Raw genomic sequence first — 16,466 nt, 5'->3', positions numbered from 1 at the left:
TCTTCTCTCAGAGCTCTTTTAGCTCTAAAATTGTGTGATGCTATGAATTAAATTGTATAGTTTAAAACATCCTTATAAGGATGAATTGTATCATTACTATTTGATATTGTAATTATTCTGTACATTTTTGCAATAGTAAAGAAAAAAGATCCTTCCTTGTTGAAACTAAATTGAGTGCAAAGTGTATTGTCTAAAAAATTGCTTTATGAAAAATACTTGGTATATAAATGTATGAAATGAATTTGCTGGAGCCTTGCTTAGAAATTAAAGCTTTTTCAGAAATAATTTTAAGTAGCCTATCCATAGTTGCTCTTTGGATACTTGAAATTTAAATTAGGACTCCAGCTTCTTAAAATTATACTTCAAACATAAAAAAATATTAAATCAGGGCTTTCCTGGTGGCGCAGTGGTTAAGAATCTGCCTGCCAATGCAGGGGACACGGGTTTGTGCCCTGGTCTGGGAAGATCCCACATGCTGCGGAGCAACTAAGCCCGTGTGCCACAACTACTGAGCCTGCGCTCTAGAGCCCGTGAGCCACAACTACTGAGCTCGCGAGCCGTAACTGCTGAAGCCCACGCACCTAGAGCCCGTGCTCTGCAACAAGAGAAGCCACCGCAATGAGAAGCCCGCACACCGCAACGAAGAGTAGCCCCTGCTCGCCGCAACTAGAGAAAGCCCATGCGCAGCAACGAAGACTCAACACAGCCAAAAATAAAAATAAACAAAATAAATAATTTAAAAAAATTAAATCACACTTAGTTTAGTTTTAGTATTTAAGGCATTTTATAATATACTAATTACTTGAAAATTGGTATTCTAACTATGATATTTATAAGAATGTCTGATTATATGATCTAATCCTATTGTCCTCTGCTTCCTCATCTGAAAGATGGGAGTAATAATAGTAAATAATGCATTAGAATGATGAGAGCTACCACATATAATATTCTTTAAATACTGCTTCTCCTGCTACTACTGCTACTGGCTGTAGATAAGAGTGTTTACAGCACATCCCTTAAGACTATATACATAGGGTACAGTGTCAAGTGGCTATTTAAAAAAGCAGGAAGTTAAACATATGGAGGCAAATGTATTCAGTCAGGTAATCCAGCTTTTAAAATTCAGATAAATGTTGTCCAAGTGGATTGCTTACCCAAAAGCCTGCTTCTCAAGCACTATGGTCTCTGCCATCCTGGGTGGGGTGACGAGGCCTTTCTAGAGGAGGCTGTGCCTAAATGAACCAGCCAGGTAAAAACAGGCAGATCTCCCCCAACCTGCTTGTGAATGTGTAAATTCCAATCAGGAACCATAATTTTAATGAAATATTTATTCTAAAATCTTGATTAAAATTATGAGAACAAATCCCTAGCCATCCCCTTATCCAGGACAACTTGTTTCTTTTAAGGCTATACGTGGGTTTATTTCCTAGTATGGTACGTGTTTTTATATAAAGATGATGAAAAGTTAAATTCTGTAGAATTTATTTCTAATTTAGAAAATATTTTTAATCTCAAAAGGCTTCTTTCCTTTTTAGTTGATGATATATGGAACATCATTTCCTGAATTTTTTCTGACTAGGTTATATGAAGTTAGCATTGTTAATGGTTCAGCGGATGCCATTACAGGCCAAAAACTAGTTATCAGGCATCTCACAGACTGATCATTTTAATGATGAACCTCCCTCCCACCCTGGCTTTTTTTTAATGAAACTATTGCACTGACTAGGTTGAATATATATCATATGGCCTTAAAGATCTTTAAACCATCCACTATCTAGAAAAGTAGTAGCTCTTTAGAAAGAGACCATCTGATATATCATTTCCACGTATTTCACTTAGATTTTATCTTCCCAGATTTTTCTTAATCTCTCGTGTTCAAACTAATCCCAGATAGTGCTGTTTAATCACAAATTCACATTTTGAAGCATCTTTCAATTTTAAATCATGGTATTTCTGCAAATTAGCATAGAAGATTATCTTAATATACTTTTCTATAAAACTGTAAGAAAACTATAAAACAGTATTTTAAGTTAAATCTAAAATGAATCCTCCTCTTAGAATTTGTTTTACTAGGTATAAAATATTACATTGTTTCTGTTTGTATAAACAGTTTTTAAAATTTAAGCTGCCATACAGGTTAATTATTTTTCTTTAGTTCTGTGTTCATTTTGCTTAGCTCCCAGAATGCAACTCCTTTTACTTTCTCTCTTTCTCACTTTTTTTTTTTTTTTTGGTTTGTGTGTGTGTGTGTGTGTGTGTGTGTATTTATCTGCAATTTAATAAATTCTGTTGTACTTCTTTGGGAGAAAGACAGTGAAAATAAAATCCTAATTGACTACATTGTTTGATTATTTTTCCTCATTGCTACCTGTTTTGGATGGCTCATCATTTTATTTTCTTTTGTTAACTATTTATTACAGAGGAGGTGTCTGCAAGGATAGTTCAAGTAGTCACGGCGGAAGCTGTAGCAGTTCTGAAAGGTGAACAAGAGAAAGAAGCTCAGCATAAAGATCAGCCTGCAGCTCTGCCTTTAGGTAAATGAGAAAGAGCCTCAGGTCAGGGGCGGTGTCTGCTGCACCCTGATCACAGGATCAAGTCTTCACGTTCAGAGATAGGCCATATCTCATACTTCATCCCTAACTGTGACATTCATCAAACATCTCTGTTGGGATGCACTGGGATCTATTTTCACCTTTCTCAACAGATGCATTGTGGTATTTCGGTAGTCTTTAGGACAGTCAACTTATAATTAGACTTTGCCCCTAAATTGCCCTTAATTTTCCTTTTCCAGACCACTGGAGATAGTTATTATAAAAATAATAACTAATATTATAATTATTATAACTAATAATAACTAAAATAAAAGTGCATTTTGATGTCATGGCCCCTACTCATAAGGAAAATGTTCTAATGCTTTAATTAGAGATGATTTTTTCCCTTTATGAGTTTTCGTTAATTATTGTCTATACTACAGTCTCTTTTTGGTCTCCCTGAACAGGCTACACAAAACCTATAGCCAGAGATTGTTAGAATCATCAGTGACATTGTATTTCATATATGGTACTGGTCTTCACTTGGTTCATTTAAGGAAAATGAGATAACATTTGCCCTCTCACTCCATCACAAGTCAAATGCCCTGCAGGGCCAAACAGGTAATATAATGGTGCTCACCAAGGAAAACACTCTCAGCCAAAGGCTCCCTGTCCTTACTCTGGATAGACAGATAGATAGATAGATAGATGCTAAATGTAGATGTATGTACATGCAGAGACGCATAAAAAAGGAAATTCTCTTACGTTCAACATATATGTTTATTTCACAGGTGCATATAACTAACCCATTGAAAGGTATGGTTTTTAAAGCCTAAAAATAGTACATATCTATTTTTCTGTCTTTCAATCTAATGTATCCTTAATATTTGATTTTCTGATTAGCACTCCACTGTCTATTAAAAATTAAACAATAAAAATTTCTCCTCTCCCAGAATAATAGTTAAAAATACTCTCATTACAGTCAATAAAATGTTCTTTGATTATCAAGGATTATTTTCTTCTAAAACAGAGAGGGAAAAACTTATCTAAAACATTAACCTTCTTTCTGTGGTTTACTTGTATTCTTTCAAATAAAACAAAACCCACCTTTTTAAATTTTTTTTTTAATTTTTAATTTTTTATACAATTTAAAGGTTACTTTCCATTTACAGTTATTACAAAATATGGGCTATATTCCCCGAACTGTACAATACATCCTTGAGCCTATCTTACAACCAGTAGTTTATAGCTCCCACACCCTCACCCCTATGTTGCCCCTTCCCTCTCCTCACTGGTAACCACCAGTTTGTTCTCTGTATCTGTGAGTCGCTTCTTTTTTGTTACATTCACTAGTTTGCTATATTTTTTAGGTTCCACATGTAAGTGATATACACTATTTGTCTTTCTCTGACTTCTTTCACTTAGCATAATGCCCTCCAAGTCCACCCATGGTGCTACAAATGACAAAATGTCATTCTTTTTTAAAAGAAAAATCTCCCTTTTAAAAAAAAGATTGAGGGCTTCCCAGATGGCGCAGTCGTTAAGAATCCACCTGCCAATGCAGGGGACACGGGTTCCAGCCCTGGTCTGGGAAGATCCCACATGCCGCGGAGCAGCTAAGCCCGTGCGCCACAACTACTGAGCCTGTGCTCTAGAGCCCATGAGCCTCAACTACTGAGCCCGCATGCCACAACTACTAAGCCTGCGTGCCTAGAGCCCATGCTCCGCAACAAGAGAAGCCATGGCAATGAGAAACCCACACACCGCAACGAAGAGAAGCCCCCGCTTGCCTCAACTAGAGAAAGCCTGCGCACAGCAATGAAGACCCAACGCAGCCAACAATAAATAAATAAAATAAATAAATTTTTTTAAAAACTTGAAACTTTAAAATATGCCTTAGAAGCCCACAGGGCTTATTTAAAATAAAATTTACCACTGGCCTTGACTGATAAATATTTCCTTTTAAAATCCCTTACCTTCATATGAGTGGTCATAAAGAAGGTAAGGGCCTTGAAGAGGAAAACCTGGAGTTAAATGTGAATGAATTCCATCTTTTAGAACCTTTCTCTCTTTGGTCCTTCTTGATGTGTAGTGCCAAGGCTAGAATATTTCTCAGCTCCCACTAGTACGTTTCTATCTAAGGTTGCCTCAAGCTGTGACAGCTTCATTTTTCTTTTCTAAGAATACATACAGAGGATGGGTTTCAACATTATCAGCAGTGGACAAAATGTTGTTTAAAAAATACATCTCTTAAAATAACTGTGATTAGTTTCCAGATCAAAATGAACAATAGAGAGCTCTAACATTTTTTTAATCAGTCAAGCCAAATCCAAACTAAAATGCTTGCCTGGGTAGGTTTGAATATAGTAAATTAGGACCAGAATGAAATATTTTATTAATTGAACAAGCAGACACAAAATAATGGGATTAATGATAGAATTTTAGCAGCCATCTCTAATCCATTTTTATGGAGAGGACAGAATGATTTTTTTTTTTAATATTAAATGCTCTTCTTTTTTTTAGGTTTTCAAAAATATGTGAACCAGGTAATGGGGCTAAAAATAAGTCAAACGCAGCTTGCTATTGAGTCTTTCCCTGAATTTAATAAAGAGTCCTTTTTACAGATAGCAGAACTGCCTACACATCTACTGGCGTAATAGGATTAATTGTTGTATCTCATTTTTTCGTTTGTTTGCTCTTCAGCAGCTGAAGAGACAGCTAATCTGCCTCCTTCTCCACCCCCATCACCAGCCTCAGAACAGACTGTCACAGTGGAGGAAGGTAAGGCTTGCTGGACTCTTTGAGGTTTGTCTTCTAATAAGGGTAAATAAACCTCAACCCATAAGCGCTGGACTTCTGTATGGGTTAGTACCTGACCCAGTTTGGGAGCTGTCTGTTTCAAATAGTCAAGAAGAAACAAAGACTTTAATTAAATGTATTATCATTTCTCTCTACAAAATCAAAAGTAGATGAATAGGGTAAAAGAAGAAAGGAAAAATCTGCTCGCTAAAGGAAAAGATAACTTTGTGTTTAAATTGCTAACTAGAATAACTACAGAGAACCAGTTTACTTCATGTAGAATGTTTTGACAGAGAAGATACAATTTAATTTTATAAGTGACTGAACCAAAATACATTTATTGATGAAATCAACACATTTTTATGGAAGGGTTGGCAGGAAGTGTCTCTGTTGTGCTCACTATTGTATTGCCAAGGGCTTCCCCAGGGCATGGGCTGTAGCAAACTCTCAATAAATATTAATGAATAAATGAAGAAGTCAGTGAATGAATCTGATATTGAGAGTAGTGAACTGGAAACTGAGATCATGGCTTCTTTCCTGCTGAGACCTTTTATTGTCCATGAATCTTTTAATGCATTTACTCAACATGGAATGCCATGTCAGCTTTTCAGTTCTCAGTGATGAAGCAGCCTTTGAAGAATATTCATTTAGAATCTGAGATGAAAGGCACTATTTAAAAGCAAACTATTATTGGTTCTCTGACTTAGATCAGGTAACTTTCGTCTATTGTTTGAGAGTTACAGGAGAAGGCAGAAGAAAGCTTTTAAAATATATTGAAAGCTCACTTGTTTCAATATAATTTAGTTTTTGTATACTAAAATCAGAATGTTGATACTTCTCCATTTTATTCATTTATTTCTTCACTTATTTTTCCTTTTGTTGTCCCTTTTAGAGCTCATTTTGTTGTGCTAAAAATGGAATAATGTCACAAAAGACTCACTGTCTTTTCATAATCTGTAATTAGGTTTGTTTAAAATACTCTTTGAATTCCTAAATGGAGATTATTCTAAATTACTGAACTATAAACTATCAATAAACATAATTTATTTTTGTCACAGATTTATAAATTTAAACCTTTTTTTAGCAAGGTCTTTTTTTCTTAAATTGAGGCCTCTTTTTCTAATTTTGCTGCCTGATATAAAGTTAAACTAAATTAGTCTAAGGAATAAAAGAAAATTTGAGGACTATAAGCAGTGCATATAATCAGTGTCATTATAGCCACTGATTATTAGTTAACTCCCTGGAAATGTGACTTGATCTTTTAATTCATAGATTTGAAAGATCCTTCTTGGCCTTATGTTCTTCTGCTTATTCGGCACATACCTATGAAGCCCAAGGTTCCTTGCACTCTTCAAATTCTAGGTATACAGTAGTGAACAAAACAGACGTGATCCCTGCTTATAAGAAGCATGCAGTCTGGTGGAGAACAGATATCCAATAAATAAGCTTAGCACTAGGAAGGAAAAGAACAGGGAGCTTTAAGATAGAAAAGTAATCTTAGTTTATTGGATGGGGAGAAGACAACTTGGGAGCTGATCTCAGAAGCCTGAGGAGGTATTGGCCAAGCAAAGAAGGAGGAAAGGGGCATTTTGGGCAGAGGGTCCAGGATGTGCAAGGGCTCTCAGGTGGGCAAGCGCATGAAGTGCTCTAGGAACTGAAGGAGTCCCATGACTAATGTGTGAGGAAGGGTAGAGGATTGAAGGAGCTTGGGAGTAACTAGCAGCCGACTTGGTTCAGGGACCTGGATTTTACTCTGGATGCAGTAGAAAGCCTTCTGTGACAGCTGTGCTTCCCTCAGGTCACTGAAAATGTTTCTGAACCCGTACTTAAAACCTTCCAAGTGTCAGAGAATCCTCTTAGCCCAGAGAAGGGTATGATGTTGACTCCAAAGTGAGCTAGAGGTCACGTAATTTATTCTTCTTACTCTTTTATGGGAGTTGGAACCGAAAGGGCAGCAGGGTCCTCCCATCCATCTGAGATTCACCCAGTCTGTTTCTGGAGGGTGGTACAGTGGATATAATGAAAATATAAATAAAATATAGAATCACTTTCACATTTTGGTAACTTAGGTGTCACTTTCCCAAGTAACTGTTCCTTCACATTTCGGGATTGTTTTCTTCGAGCCGTTTCAGTATATTTAGGGAAAATGTCAGCTTACTTCCTACTGAAAGTAATTGGAAGATATTTTATTTTTAACATTTTTCAAACCAAACCTGTATTTTTATTGAATTATTTTTTTTTTTCAAACGAAAGCATTAACCTATACGAAGGCCTAATGATTTGCTTTTAAAAGGATAACCATATTTTTGAGTTATATAGAAAAAAAGTATGTATTTTAAAAACTCTACCTCATTCATTTAAAAGATCAGATATTCTCACCTTAAATATATGAAAGATATGTGATCTAGGCAATCAAACTAGTCCCTCTCTTTTATTTTAAACTGCTCTTAGAGTACGTATAACAACTTATTTGTTTTGTTTTATCAGAAAAAATTAGTGAAAAACCGCAAGACAGGATTCAGCTTTTCAATTATTCAAACCAGTCGGTTTGTAAAGACCAAGCCAAAATTCCATTGATATACTGCTCATAGTACACTGAGTGGAAAGAAAGCACGTGGATTTTTTCATCTAGGAGATTTTTTACCCTCCTCAAAACACTCTCAAAGCAACTTTAATCTAAAGGCATAGTGAATGTCACAATTCAATCCTGTTGTACAAATGTAAAAGAGTTCTTAAATTGAGTAATTCAATGATTTTGAGGATATACTTACTTTTTATTAATTATCAAACATTTTAAAAGCTGTTCTTTCCCAAAGGGGAAGCATGAAAGCTCTCACTAAAAATAATTTAAGATGTTAATTACTGTCATTTATGAATATCCATTTATTATAACTGATTTAATATTCATAATTCCCAGAATTTGTGCTTATTCTGGGAAACAAAGGGATTTTAATGAAAAAATTAAATAAGTAGCAGGCTTAGAAAGGAAACCCAGGTACAGTGAACCAATACTGTACTATTTATGATATTTTCAAATTAATCTCCTTTTTCTTTTTGGCCTAACCATAATAGTTGTCATTTGGACCAAACTGTTAGAATTTGGAAGCCCGTGCACGAACAGTGGAAACATCTGAAAACAGAACCAGGAATCCTTCTGCCCTCTTAGGTTTGCTCCAAATCCTAGGGTGATAATTTCCTGTGTCAATGATTTGGCCACATTATAACTGCTGATCTGAAGCAGTTTCCCTCCATAACATTCTGGGGCAGCAGACACAGTGGGCCAACTGAGGAGTCCTCATCAAAAGCTTGTAGAATGGAAAGGGCTTAGCGATGGTAGGAAACAATATAAGTGGAGCCAGCTGCCCTAGGGCATGGGGCAGAGGCTGTGATGCCACGACAGGCAAAATCACCGAGTCATTGATACCCCAAGAGACTCAGTCTCTCGTAAAAGTGACTACTCATTTGTACCAAAGGGGACTGACATACCAAGACTGAATTTTGTGTGGCAAACTTTACCCAATATAAATTTTCAAATGCTTTAAAAAAAAAAAAAAAAAAGGTTTGTATGAAAGCCAATTAGGGAAAATGTATTCTTCCACTGAAACCAGGTAAACTTCATTTTTAAAGATTATCATTACGCTAAGAAATTTATGTAAAACTCCAAGGTTCATAAGGCTACCCTGTCCTTTAAAATATCACATTATTAAATGAAACAGACTATTTTGTGGCAGAAGCAGAGACTCCATAAGCAAGTGTACTTATAGTAAAAGGAGACATTCAATCCTGGCCTTAAAGAACAAAACTGTTATGAATTCATTTTTCATAAATCTCTCAAGTCTAGCTTTGATGTGTCAAATGAAAGTAAAGAGCAAAGGTGCATGACAACTTGTCTGATATACTGAAGACAGAGATGCTAATGTATATGGAATTGAGCATGATACTTGGTGCTTTCTTCAAATACCTTCCCATTTAATCCTCCAAGCAACCCACACAGATAATACTCACTTCCACTCTTGCCCAGGATGTCATGTCTAGTAAGTGGCTTATCCAGAATTTAAATCCAAATCTAACTCCCTACAAACACAGCCTCACTGCATCCCTAAAGTTGTATGTTATCTAGGCTTTTACTGTGGGACAATGAAAGTGAAGTGATCTTCTAATGAGAGTTTATTGGTTACAAGCCACTGGACTGATTTCCTTTTTATACAAACCACTCCCATGTAAATAATTCATTCATTTATAATGTATTTATTTATAATTATTATGTATTTATAATTCACTCATTTACAATTTATTTATTATGTGTCCCACCTCTATTCGGGTATGAACTGAGACCACCTGCCATACACAGTTCTTTAGCAAATGAGGATCTCTTGTCTTCTAGCATTATCATTGGAAGCCTATGCACTGGTACACTGTCTGAACTTAGCCAGCCATGATCCTCTAAGTGTCACTTGCCTGGCACATCTCTGGGACTTGTAATGTAGATGGACTGCAGGCTCATAGGTCCTAAACAGAGACTTGGAGTGCATACAGCTCACAGTACCCAGACGGGACTGGGCTTTGCCAGACATTCTTTTTGGCATTGCCTGGCTTAGGGCCGGACAAATACTACAGAGAAGCTACTTTTCCACTGAAGCATTTAAAGTTTTTGTTGTTTTTGTTGTTCTCTGATTAGTCAGAGTTTTCAGAATAGAAAGTACTGTTTCTTTGAAATATTATAGATCAGAAGCAAGACTCTGGGCTGTTTTCACATTTTGGCACTTGCAAAAAAGAGCAACAAGCAACAAGAAAGAGGAAGCCAAAATCTTCAAAAGGTTAAAACATCCACGGTGTATTGCCTTTAAACTATCAGCTCTCAGCTTTAAATTCTGTAATTTTGAACTGTAGTCTGCTCTACTTCCCAGAACATGTTGAAAAGCAGAGAGGCAAATATGTCATTTTCACTAATTGATTGTCCATGCAATCTGTTGAAAGTATTAGAAGTTCTAGGAGGAACTTGTGTCCATAGGGAGTCTACAGCCTCAGGAGTCACTAGAGGAAATATGAATGGCTGGGACTTGTGACAAGCCCAGGACTCAGGATTCAGCCAGCATTGTAGGCCACATCTCAGCCAGTTGTCTGCTCAGCTGAGAAATCATGCTGAGTTGAACTAAGAATATCAAATGTAATTTTAGGTTTCTTCTATCCCATGTTATAATAAGCATCCTGGCTGAGAAAGTTCTGAGCACCCATCCAGAAACAACTTCCATGGAACAATCAGTGAATAATGTGCTCAAAAGATTAAAAGTATTCTCCTTTCAAAATGTTATTTTAGCATCCTTATGATTTCAGGTTCATTTCCAGTTGTCAGCAGTTTGCTGAAAATAAGTTATTGCCCTAAAAATACAGTGCATTTTCAAATTATTGCTGTACTTTTGTCAACTTAAATTTTGATAGAAATAAAAACTATATAGATAGTACAAATTTTGAAAATTACAAAATTTTAAAATTATTTCTCTATGTAAGTAAATAAATAGTGATTAGCAAATTTAGTAACCTGCCATGTAGGCCTGAGGTGTAGTGTCTGCACTACATCAGCAGCCAAATATTGTTCTTTGTCATCATCCTTAAGGCTTACTGAAATATGCAAGAATCCAAATGCTAAGCAAACTGATTGATCTACACTTGTGTAACTAAGGAAGTATATTTAAATAATGCAGATTTCTAAGCCAAGACACAGGAAAGGAGAGAAATGAGAGCAGTTCCTTTGGCATTTCAATGAGAAATATGCAATGAGGTGTTTGAGATATAAAAACAGTCAGAAGCCAGTAGTGCAAGTGAAACTGCAAAGAATAAAATACTGATGAATCTGAAGCCAACTCAATAGAAATTCTCAGCTAATTGTAATCTCTATTAAGCTTTCAGAAGAGAAGCAGAACACAGGAAAACAACTGTATATTGCTAGGTACTTTCTAAAACTTTCTAATATTTTCACAGTCATGCAAATGAGAACCAGGGTTCAAAAAGATGCCTAGGAGTTTGCATCCAAAGAAAAAGCTGTGCCAACTGTGCTCCCCTAAGCAAGACAGGAAAGAAAGATAATGCATTGTAGATTTTTCTTAACAGGATTGAAATTAAAAATTACTTTCTGGTTGAAGTCATTAACTAAAAATTAAATCAACCAAAATGCTAACCATGTGAGCATACTAGATAATTAATGTTGTACTTCAACAGGACGATTTCCCCCATAATTGTGCAGGCAACATATCCTAACAGCTTTCCTCTTTTTTAACTTACAAATGTATTGATAAAAGCATGAGAAAAATTTATGTACTTGAAAGAATTTCTTCTAACAAATGTATTTGTTTGAGAGTGCTTTGTTTATATTCCAGTGTCCTGTTGTTGTTTTAACTTGTTTGAGGGGAATGTAAAGATAATTTTTATTATGCAGTGGGGGTGTCAGAGCATTTGATTCATTTAGATCAATGGCAAGATCACTGAAGGGATAGTTGAAATGCAGCGGCTACTGAAGCATGAGACTTCACTGTCTCCCATCCTCCATCAGCTTGGTCTTGCTCATTCTCCATCCTGCTCTGCTGCTTCCATGGCCCCATGTCCTCGTGCAGGTGTCTGTCTTCGTCTGTCTGATCTTGTGTCTGTCTTGTCCAGTTCTCCCTGCAGTTTCTTCCTGTGTGTCTGTTTGTAGATAAAGGGGCTGAGGATCAAGTGGGTCCTCTACACAGGTTCCCCAGCCACGAACCTGCCACCAGTGGGGAGAGGCGTAGACTCGTAGCCCCCTCCATCTCGGCGTCTGTGCCTGATGATGACCCTTCCAATTCCAGTGAGGAGTACTATGAGCATCCTTTGTTCAGTTCGCAGTGGAATACCTCTAGTGTGCTCCCCAGTGTCCCAGCGCAGAGTGCCGAGGCCCACTTAGACCAGGAGAAAGGTGAACCCAGCATGGTCCCCTTTTGCTCCTCCTCTCCTGCCTGCAGCTTTGACCACATGCATCATACTAAGTGTGCCTTCATGTGTGGAGTGGGCGGGACAGGAGCCTGTTTTTTCCATATGAAAGTGAAGTCCCTATATAGCTCATGTCCATCCAAATGCCTCAACAATTTATGTCTAAGAAGCCTTATTTGAGACATGTGAGTACTTCCTTTTTTTTTCACGGCTTCTGAGAAGGAAGCAAAAAAAGTTCCAATAAAAGTATGACTTCTTTCTGCCCCTTGCAAATAAATCAGTGGGGGAAGAATATATTCTCTTACCCAAACCAAAGAAGATGAACTTTAACATAATTTTATCCTCTTGGATACGTAATATTACTAGGACCAGACTTAAAATAGAGTTAGGCTTCTTTTTAGTGCTATGTTAATGTGATAGCTCTTTAAAAGAGAAAGGTCTGTTTAGGGTAGAATACATGTTATGGAATGAATTTATTTCTCCAAATCACTTAATCATCTACAGAAACTACAGAGGCTTCCCCAGGTGACCTAAGTCTTGCTTCAAATAAGTAGAAGTGGGCTAAAATGAGGGAAATGCTCCAAAGCTTTTGTCATTCCAGTCTCATGAAGGTGGAGACCCTATGTATCGTTGGCTCTGGTGAGGAGAAAATAAGTGGACAGTGGGCTGCAATTTGACTCATTCTAACAAGGTAGTTTTATAAGGAAAAAAAATAGAGCTCAATTTTTTTTTTTTTTTTTTGCTTAGGTGAAGAAGTTATTTTCAAATGAGGAAAAATAACTTGCTTAAATGAAGAGTTTATTTTTATATGGCACAATATTTAATGTAAGGGCAGATAGTTCCAAGGCAAGAGCACCAGTGCCTCAGACACTCTGATGGAGAAATATAACCCATATTGAGTACAACTAAGTGAACTTAAAACAATTCAGAAAACTATGTGAATTTTTGAATAAAGAACAGGTGTGGAAATAAACATGATTTAGACAAAATGAGAAAATGGAAAGCTAAAAAATTACATGGATTTGGAAAACGTGAATTAAATTGATAAGATTTCATCCAATAAGGTGCTATATTAAAGCAGCTATATTAAAAGTCTCTTAGCTTTAATCAAAATCTCTAATTCTATGGCATTATAAAAATTGCCTTAATAATGAGTTAGAATCGGAATGCTTAAAATGTTACTGACATAATTAAATTACAACAATGAAAGTTTCTGAGTGCTAAATGTGAGAAAATAGAAGTAGTCCTTTTTTTTCCCCCCTCGAAGGATTTTAATATTTCTCAAAAAATTTCTTTCCTTTCCATCTGTAGTCTTTCTCACAGGTCCATTTAAACAATGTATAGTTGTTTCATAGGAATTTCGTAAGAGTCATTCATTTGCAGAACTAGAAAACAGCTTATATATTTCCCTCTAATTTCTTTTTTTTGTATATATAAATTTATTTATTTATTATTTTTGTCTGCATTGGGTCTCCATTGCTGCGTGTAGTCTTTTTCTTGTTGTGGCGAGCGGGGGCTACTGTTCTATGCGGTGCACGGGCTTCTCATTGTGGTGGCTTCTCTTGTTGTGAAGCACGGGCTCTAGGCGTTCAGGCTTCAGTAGTTGTAGCCCACGGGCTCTAGAGAGCCCCTTGGCTTGGTAGTTGTGGCTCGTGGGTTCTAGAGAGCAGGCTCAGTAGTTGTGGCGCATGGGCTTAGTTGCTCCACAGCATGTGGGATCTTCCCGGACCAGGGCTCGAACCCGTGTCCCCTGCATTGGCAGGCGGATTCTTAACCACTGCGCCACCAGGGAAGTCCCTCCCTCTAATTTCTTAAGCAATAAAATGGGATTTATTTTACTAACATTTGAAGTGTAAATGAGAAACAAATGAACACGATAATTCATGGCCTTCGTAAATTTGTTTTTTACATTTTAATTGTTAACATCTTTCTCTGTGATATACGTCTTTGGGGAGGATATTTTGGCAGTTTTATTGCCACTCAATTATCTTTCCTTGGTGGTTTTGCTTTGAATTGCAGAAATGATGCTTTATAATATGCACATTTTCTTTCTTCAGTGTCAAAGAGAACTATACAAGAACTATATTACTGATACTTCAATGGTTTGAACAATCTGATAACAGTCGTGTCCCAGAGGTAGACTTTTCGAAATAGTAGTGAAATTAACTCTTACCTGGACCTTGTTTTTCAAAATATTTTACTTCTTGAAAATTTTTACATTCTCCAATCATATAATGCAATGAAGGTAAAATAAATTAAGTTAGGTAGTCTTTGGCCTTAAAAATACTAAATAAATTATATTTTAAAGAGTTTTGATGGATTTCGTGATAAAGCTGATAATAAGGTAGTTGATTGGATATTATTTTGAGGCCAGGCTTTTTATTCTCAAAGATTTCTTTAGCGAAGTTTGCGTGTTTTAAATTAAGTAATCAGAAATTCGTATGTAGGGGCTTCCTGCATTGGAGAAAACAGCACATGTCTAACAAATTTAAAGGCTTGTTTCAGCACATCAATGCTTCTATCTTTTCACAACCATCTGTTATCTGGCAGTACCATCTCTTATTTCCAGCCAGCTTTCCACATTGTGTGCAACTTACTGCCATTTCCACTGAGGGTAATAGAGCAATAAAACCCTTCCAGCTCTCAAGTTTTAAAATAAAGAGCCTTTTCATGAGACTGTAAAAGGCATCATGATTTGCAGATTATGCATAATAATTTTCCAAGCAATACATAATGTCCATTGCATTAGGATATTAATTTGCTCATCCAAATGGTAAAAGAGGTTCTTGTGAGGTCAATATAATCGAGCTGAAAGTGTTCCTTGAATAATATTTCTGTTGTTTCATGTATGTTTCTGTGGTCATGATGTCAACATCTTTTTCCTCCCTAAGAAGAAGAAACGCTAGCGAGTCCAATGGCTGAGGAAGAGAAACCTGCCACTCTTCCTGGGAAAGAGTGTGAGGCTGCCAAGGCCTCAGACCAGCCCAAGGGCCTCAGTGAGGTCCAAGTGGAGTCTAGTGCGGAGGCCCAAATAGCTCCTGAAGAGAGCGCCCCAGCAGGGACCCCACAGGAGAAAAGTATAAAAGAGGTCGCGGAGGTGTCTCCAGAAGTAAAAACCCCTTCCTCTGCCGGGGAAGGTGTGTCTTTCTTAGGATTTGCATGTGTTTTGTTGCAAAAGATAGATCTCTCCAGCAGCTTACCAACCTGATGCCTTTCCAATGCTATTCCATCGCTGGGTCTTCTCATGATCCCAAAACCACTGTTTGAGACTTAATGAGCAGAGAGTGTGGCTTGTGCAGGTGCTGTGTGGCAGCTTGATTTTCCACTGCTGCAGCTGATTCCTGGTTTTACTTTGCCATGATACAATACGCTTTGCAGCCAGGCTGATGACACTATGTGAGCTTTTTTCCACCCCCCCCTCTTCATCTCAAATGTTTGCCAGTCACATTGCTAATACATGTATATTTTTATTTTTATTTTGGGGGACAGCAATTCATGTGCTTTTCTTTCAAACTGTAGAGATGGATTTTGGCACATAAAGGCTTAAACGGTAGAATCGCTTTTCTTTGCAACCGCAGTGTGCTATATTTTTTTACGCTTCAGTGAATACTGGTTTGGTTTCCTTAAAAGCGCCTGCTGATGCTTCTCATATCATTTCCTTTCCATGGCAGCCAACCCCTTTGATAATCACCATATCTCTTGAGTTTTCATTAATCTAACCTTTATTAGAAAGTTCGTAAAGTATTTCTTTTCTATTGTGACAAAAAGACACACAAGTATATAAGGTAATAATGATCCTTACACTTGCTCTTCAGGACATGACTGAGTTTTATTTTCCAGATAATTACATTTAGCCCTATTGACCACAGTGAAATAACTTTGACCTTAAAATACAATTGAGACTCTGAAGCCTTTTGGATTGGTGAACAAGTAAAAATTAAAAAGAGTCATTTAATCTCTGTGAAGCATCTCTAAAGCCAATACTGGTCAGTGCTTCACCAGTTGGTCACATTCCAGGGAATGAGGTCATGACCAAGGAGAGAAAGAATTTTAATAGTTGACTCTTTAAAATTTTGTTAGTCACATGACTTCCCAGTATTATCAGTATAATTCAGATTTTCTTACATCTACCATACAGAGTAAGTAATGATTAGGACTTAAGAATTTTGATATGTGGTAGAAATTGACTTG

General features: G+C 36.8%; 1 protein-coding gene across 8 annotated transcripts in view; it reads left to right on the top strand.

The window, feature by feature from the left end:
- The window catches only part of MAP2 (microtubule associated protein 2), a 275,443-nt gene that overhangs the window by 220,302 nt on the left and 38,675 nt on the right, over positions 1-16,466 (top strand). For 4 of the 8 annotated variants that reach the window (XM_068544552.1, XM_068544551.1, XM_068544550.1 and 1 more), the window contains 3 exons: positions 2,421-2,534; positions 5,235-5,312; positions 15,167-15,412. In XM_068544552.1, the coding sequence (XP_068400653.1) occupies positions 2,421-2,534; positions 5,235-5,312; positions 15,167-15,412 (438 nt within the window). The remainder of the gene's footprint in view (positions 1-2,420; positions 2,535-5,234; positions 5,313-15,166; positions 15,413-16,466) is intronic. The other 4 variants (XM_068544554.1, XM_068544553.1, XM_068544556.1 and 1 more) reach the window with 3 other exon arrangements.

The sequence above is a fragment of the Eschrichtius robustus genome, chromosome 5 (genome assembly GCF_028021215.1).
Source record: "Eschrichtius robustus isolate mEscRob2 chromosome 5, mEscRob2.pri, whole genome shotgun sequence".
Lineage (NCBI taxonomy): Eukaryota > Metazoa > Chordata > Mammalia > Artiodactyla > Eschrichtiidae > Eschrichtius > Eschrichtius robustus.
The sequence above is the reverse complement of the archived record's forward strand: the minus strand, read 5'-3'. Positions and strand labels throughout refer to the sequence as shown.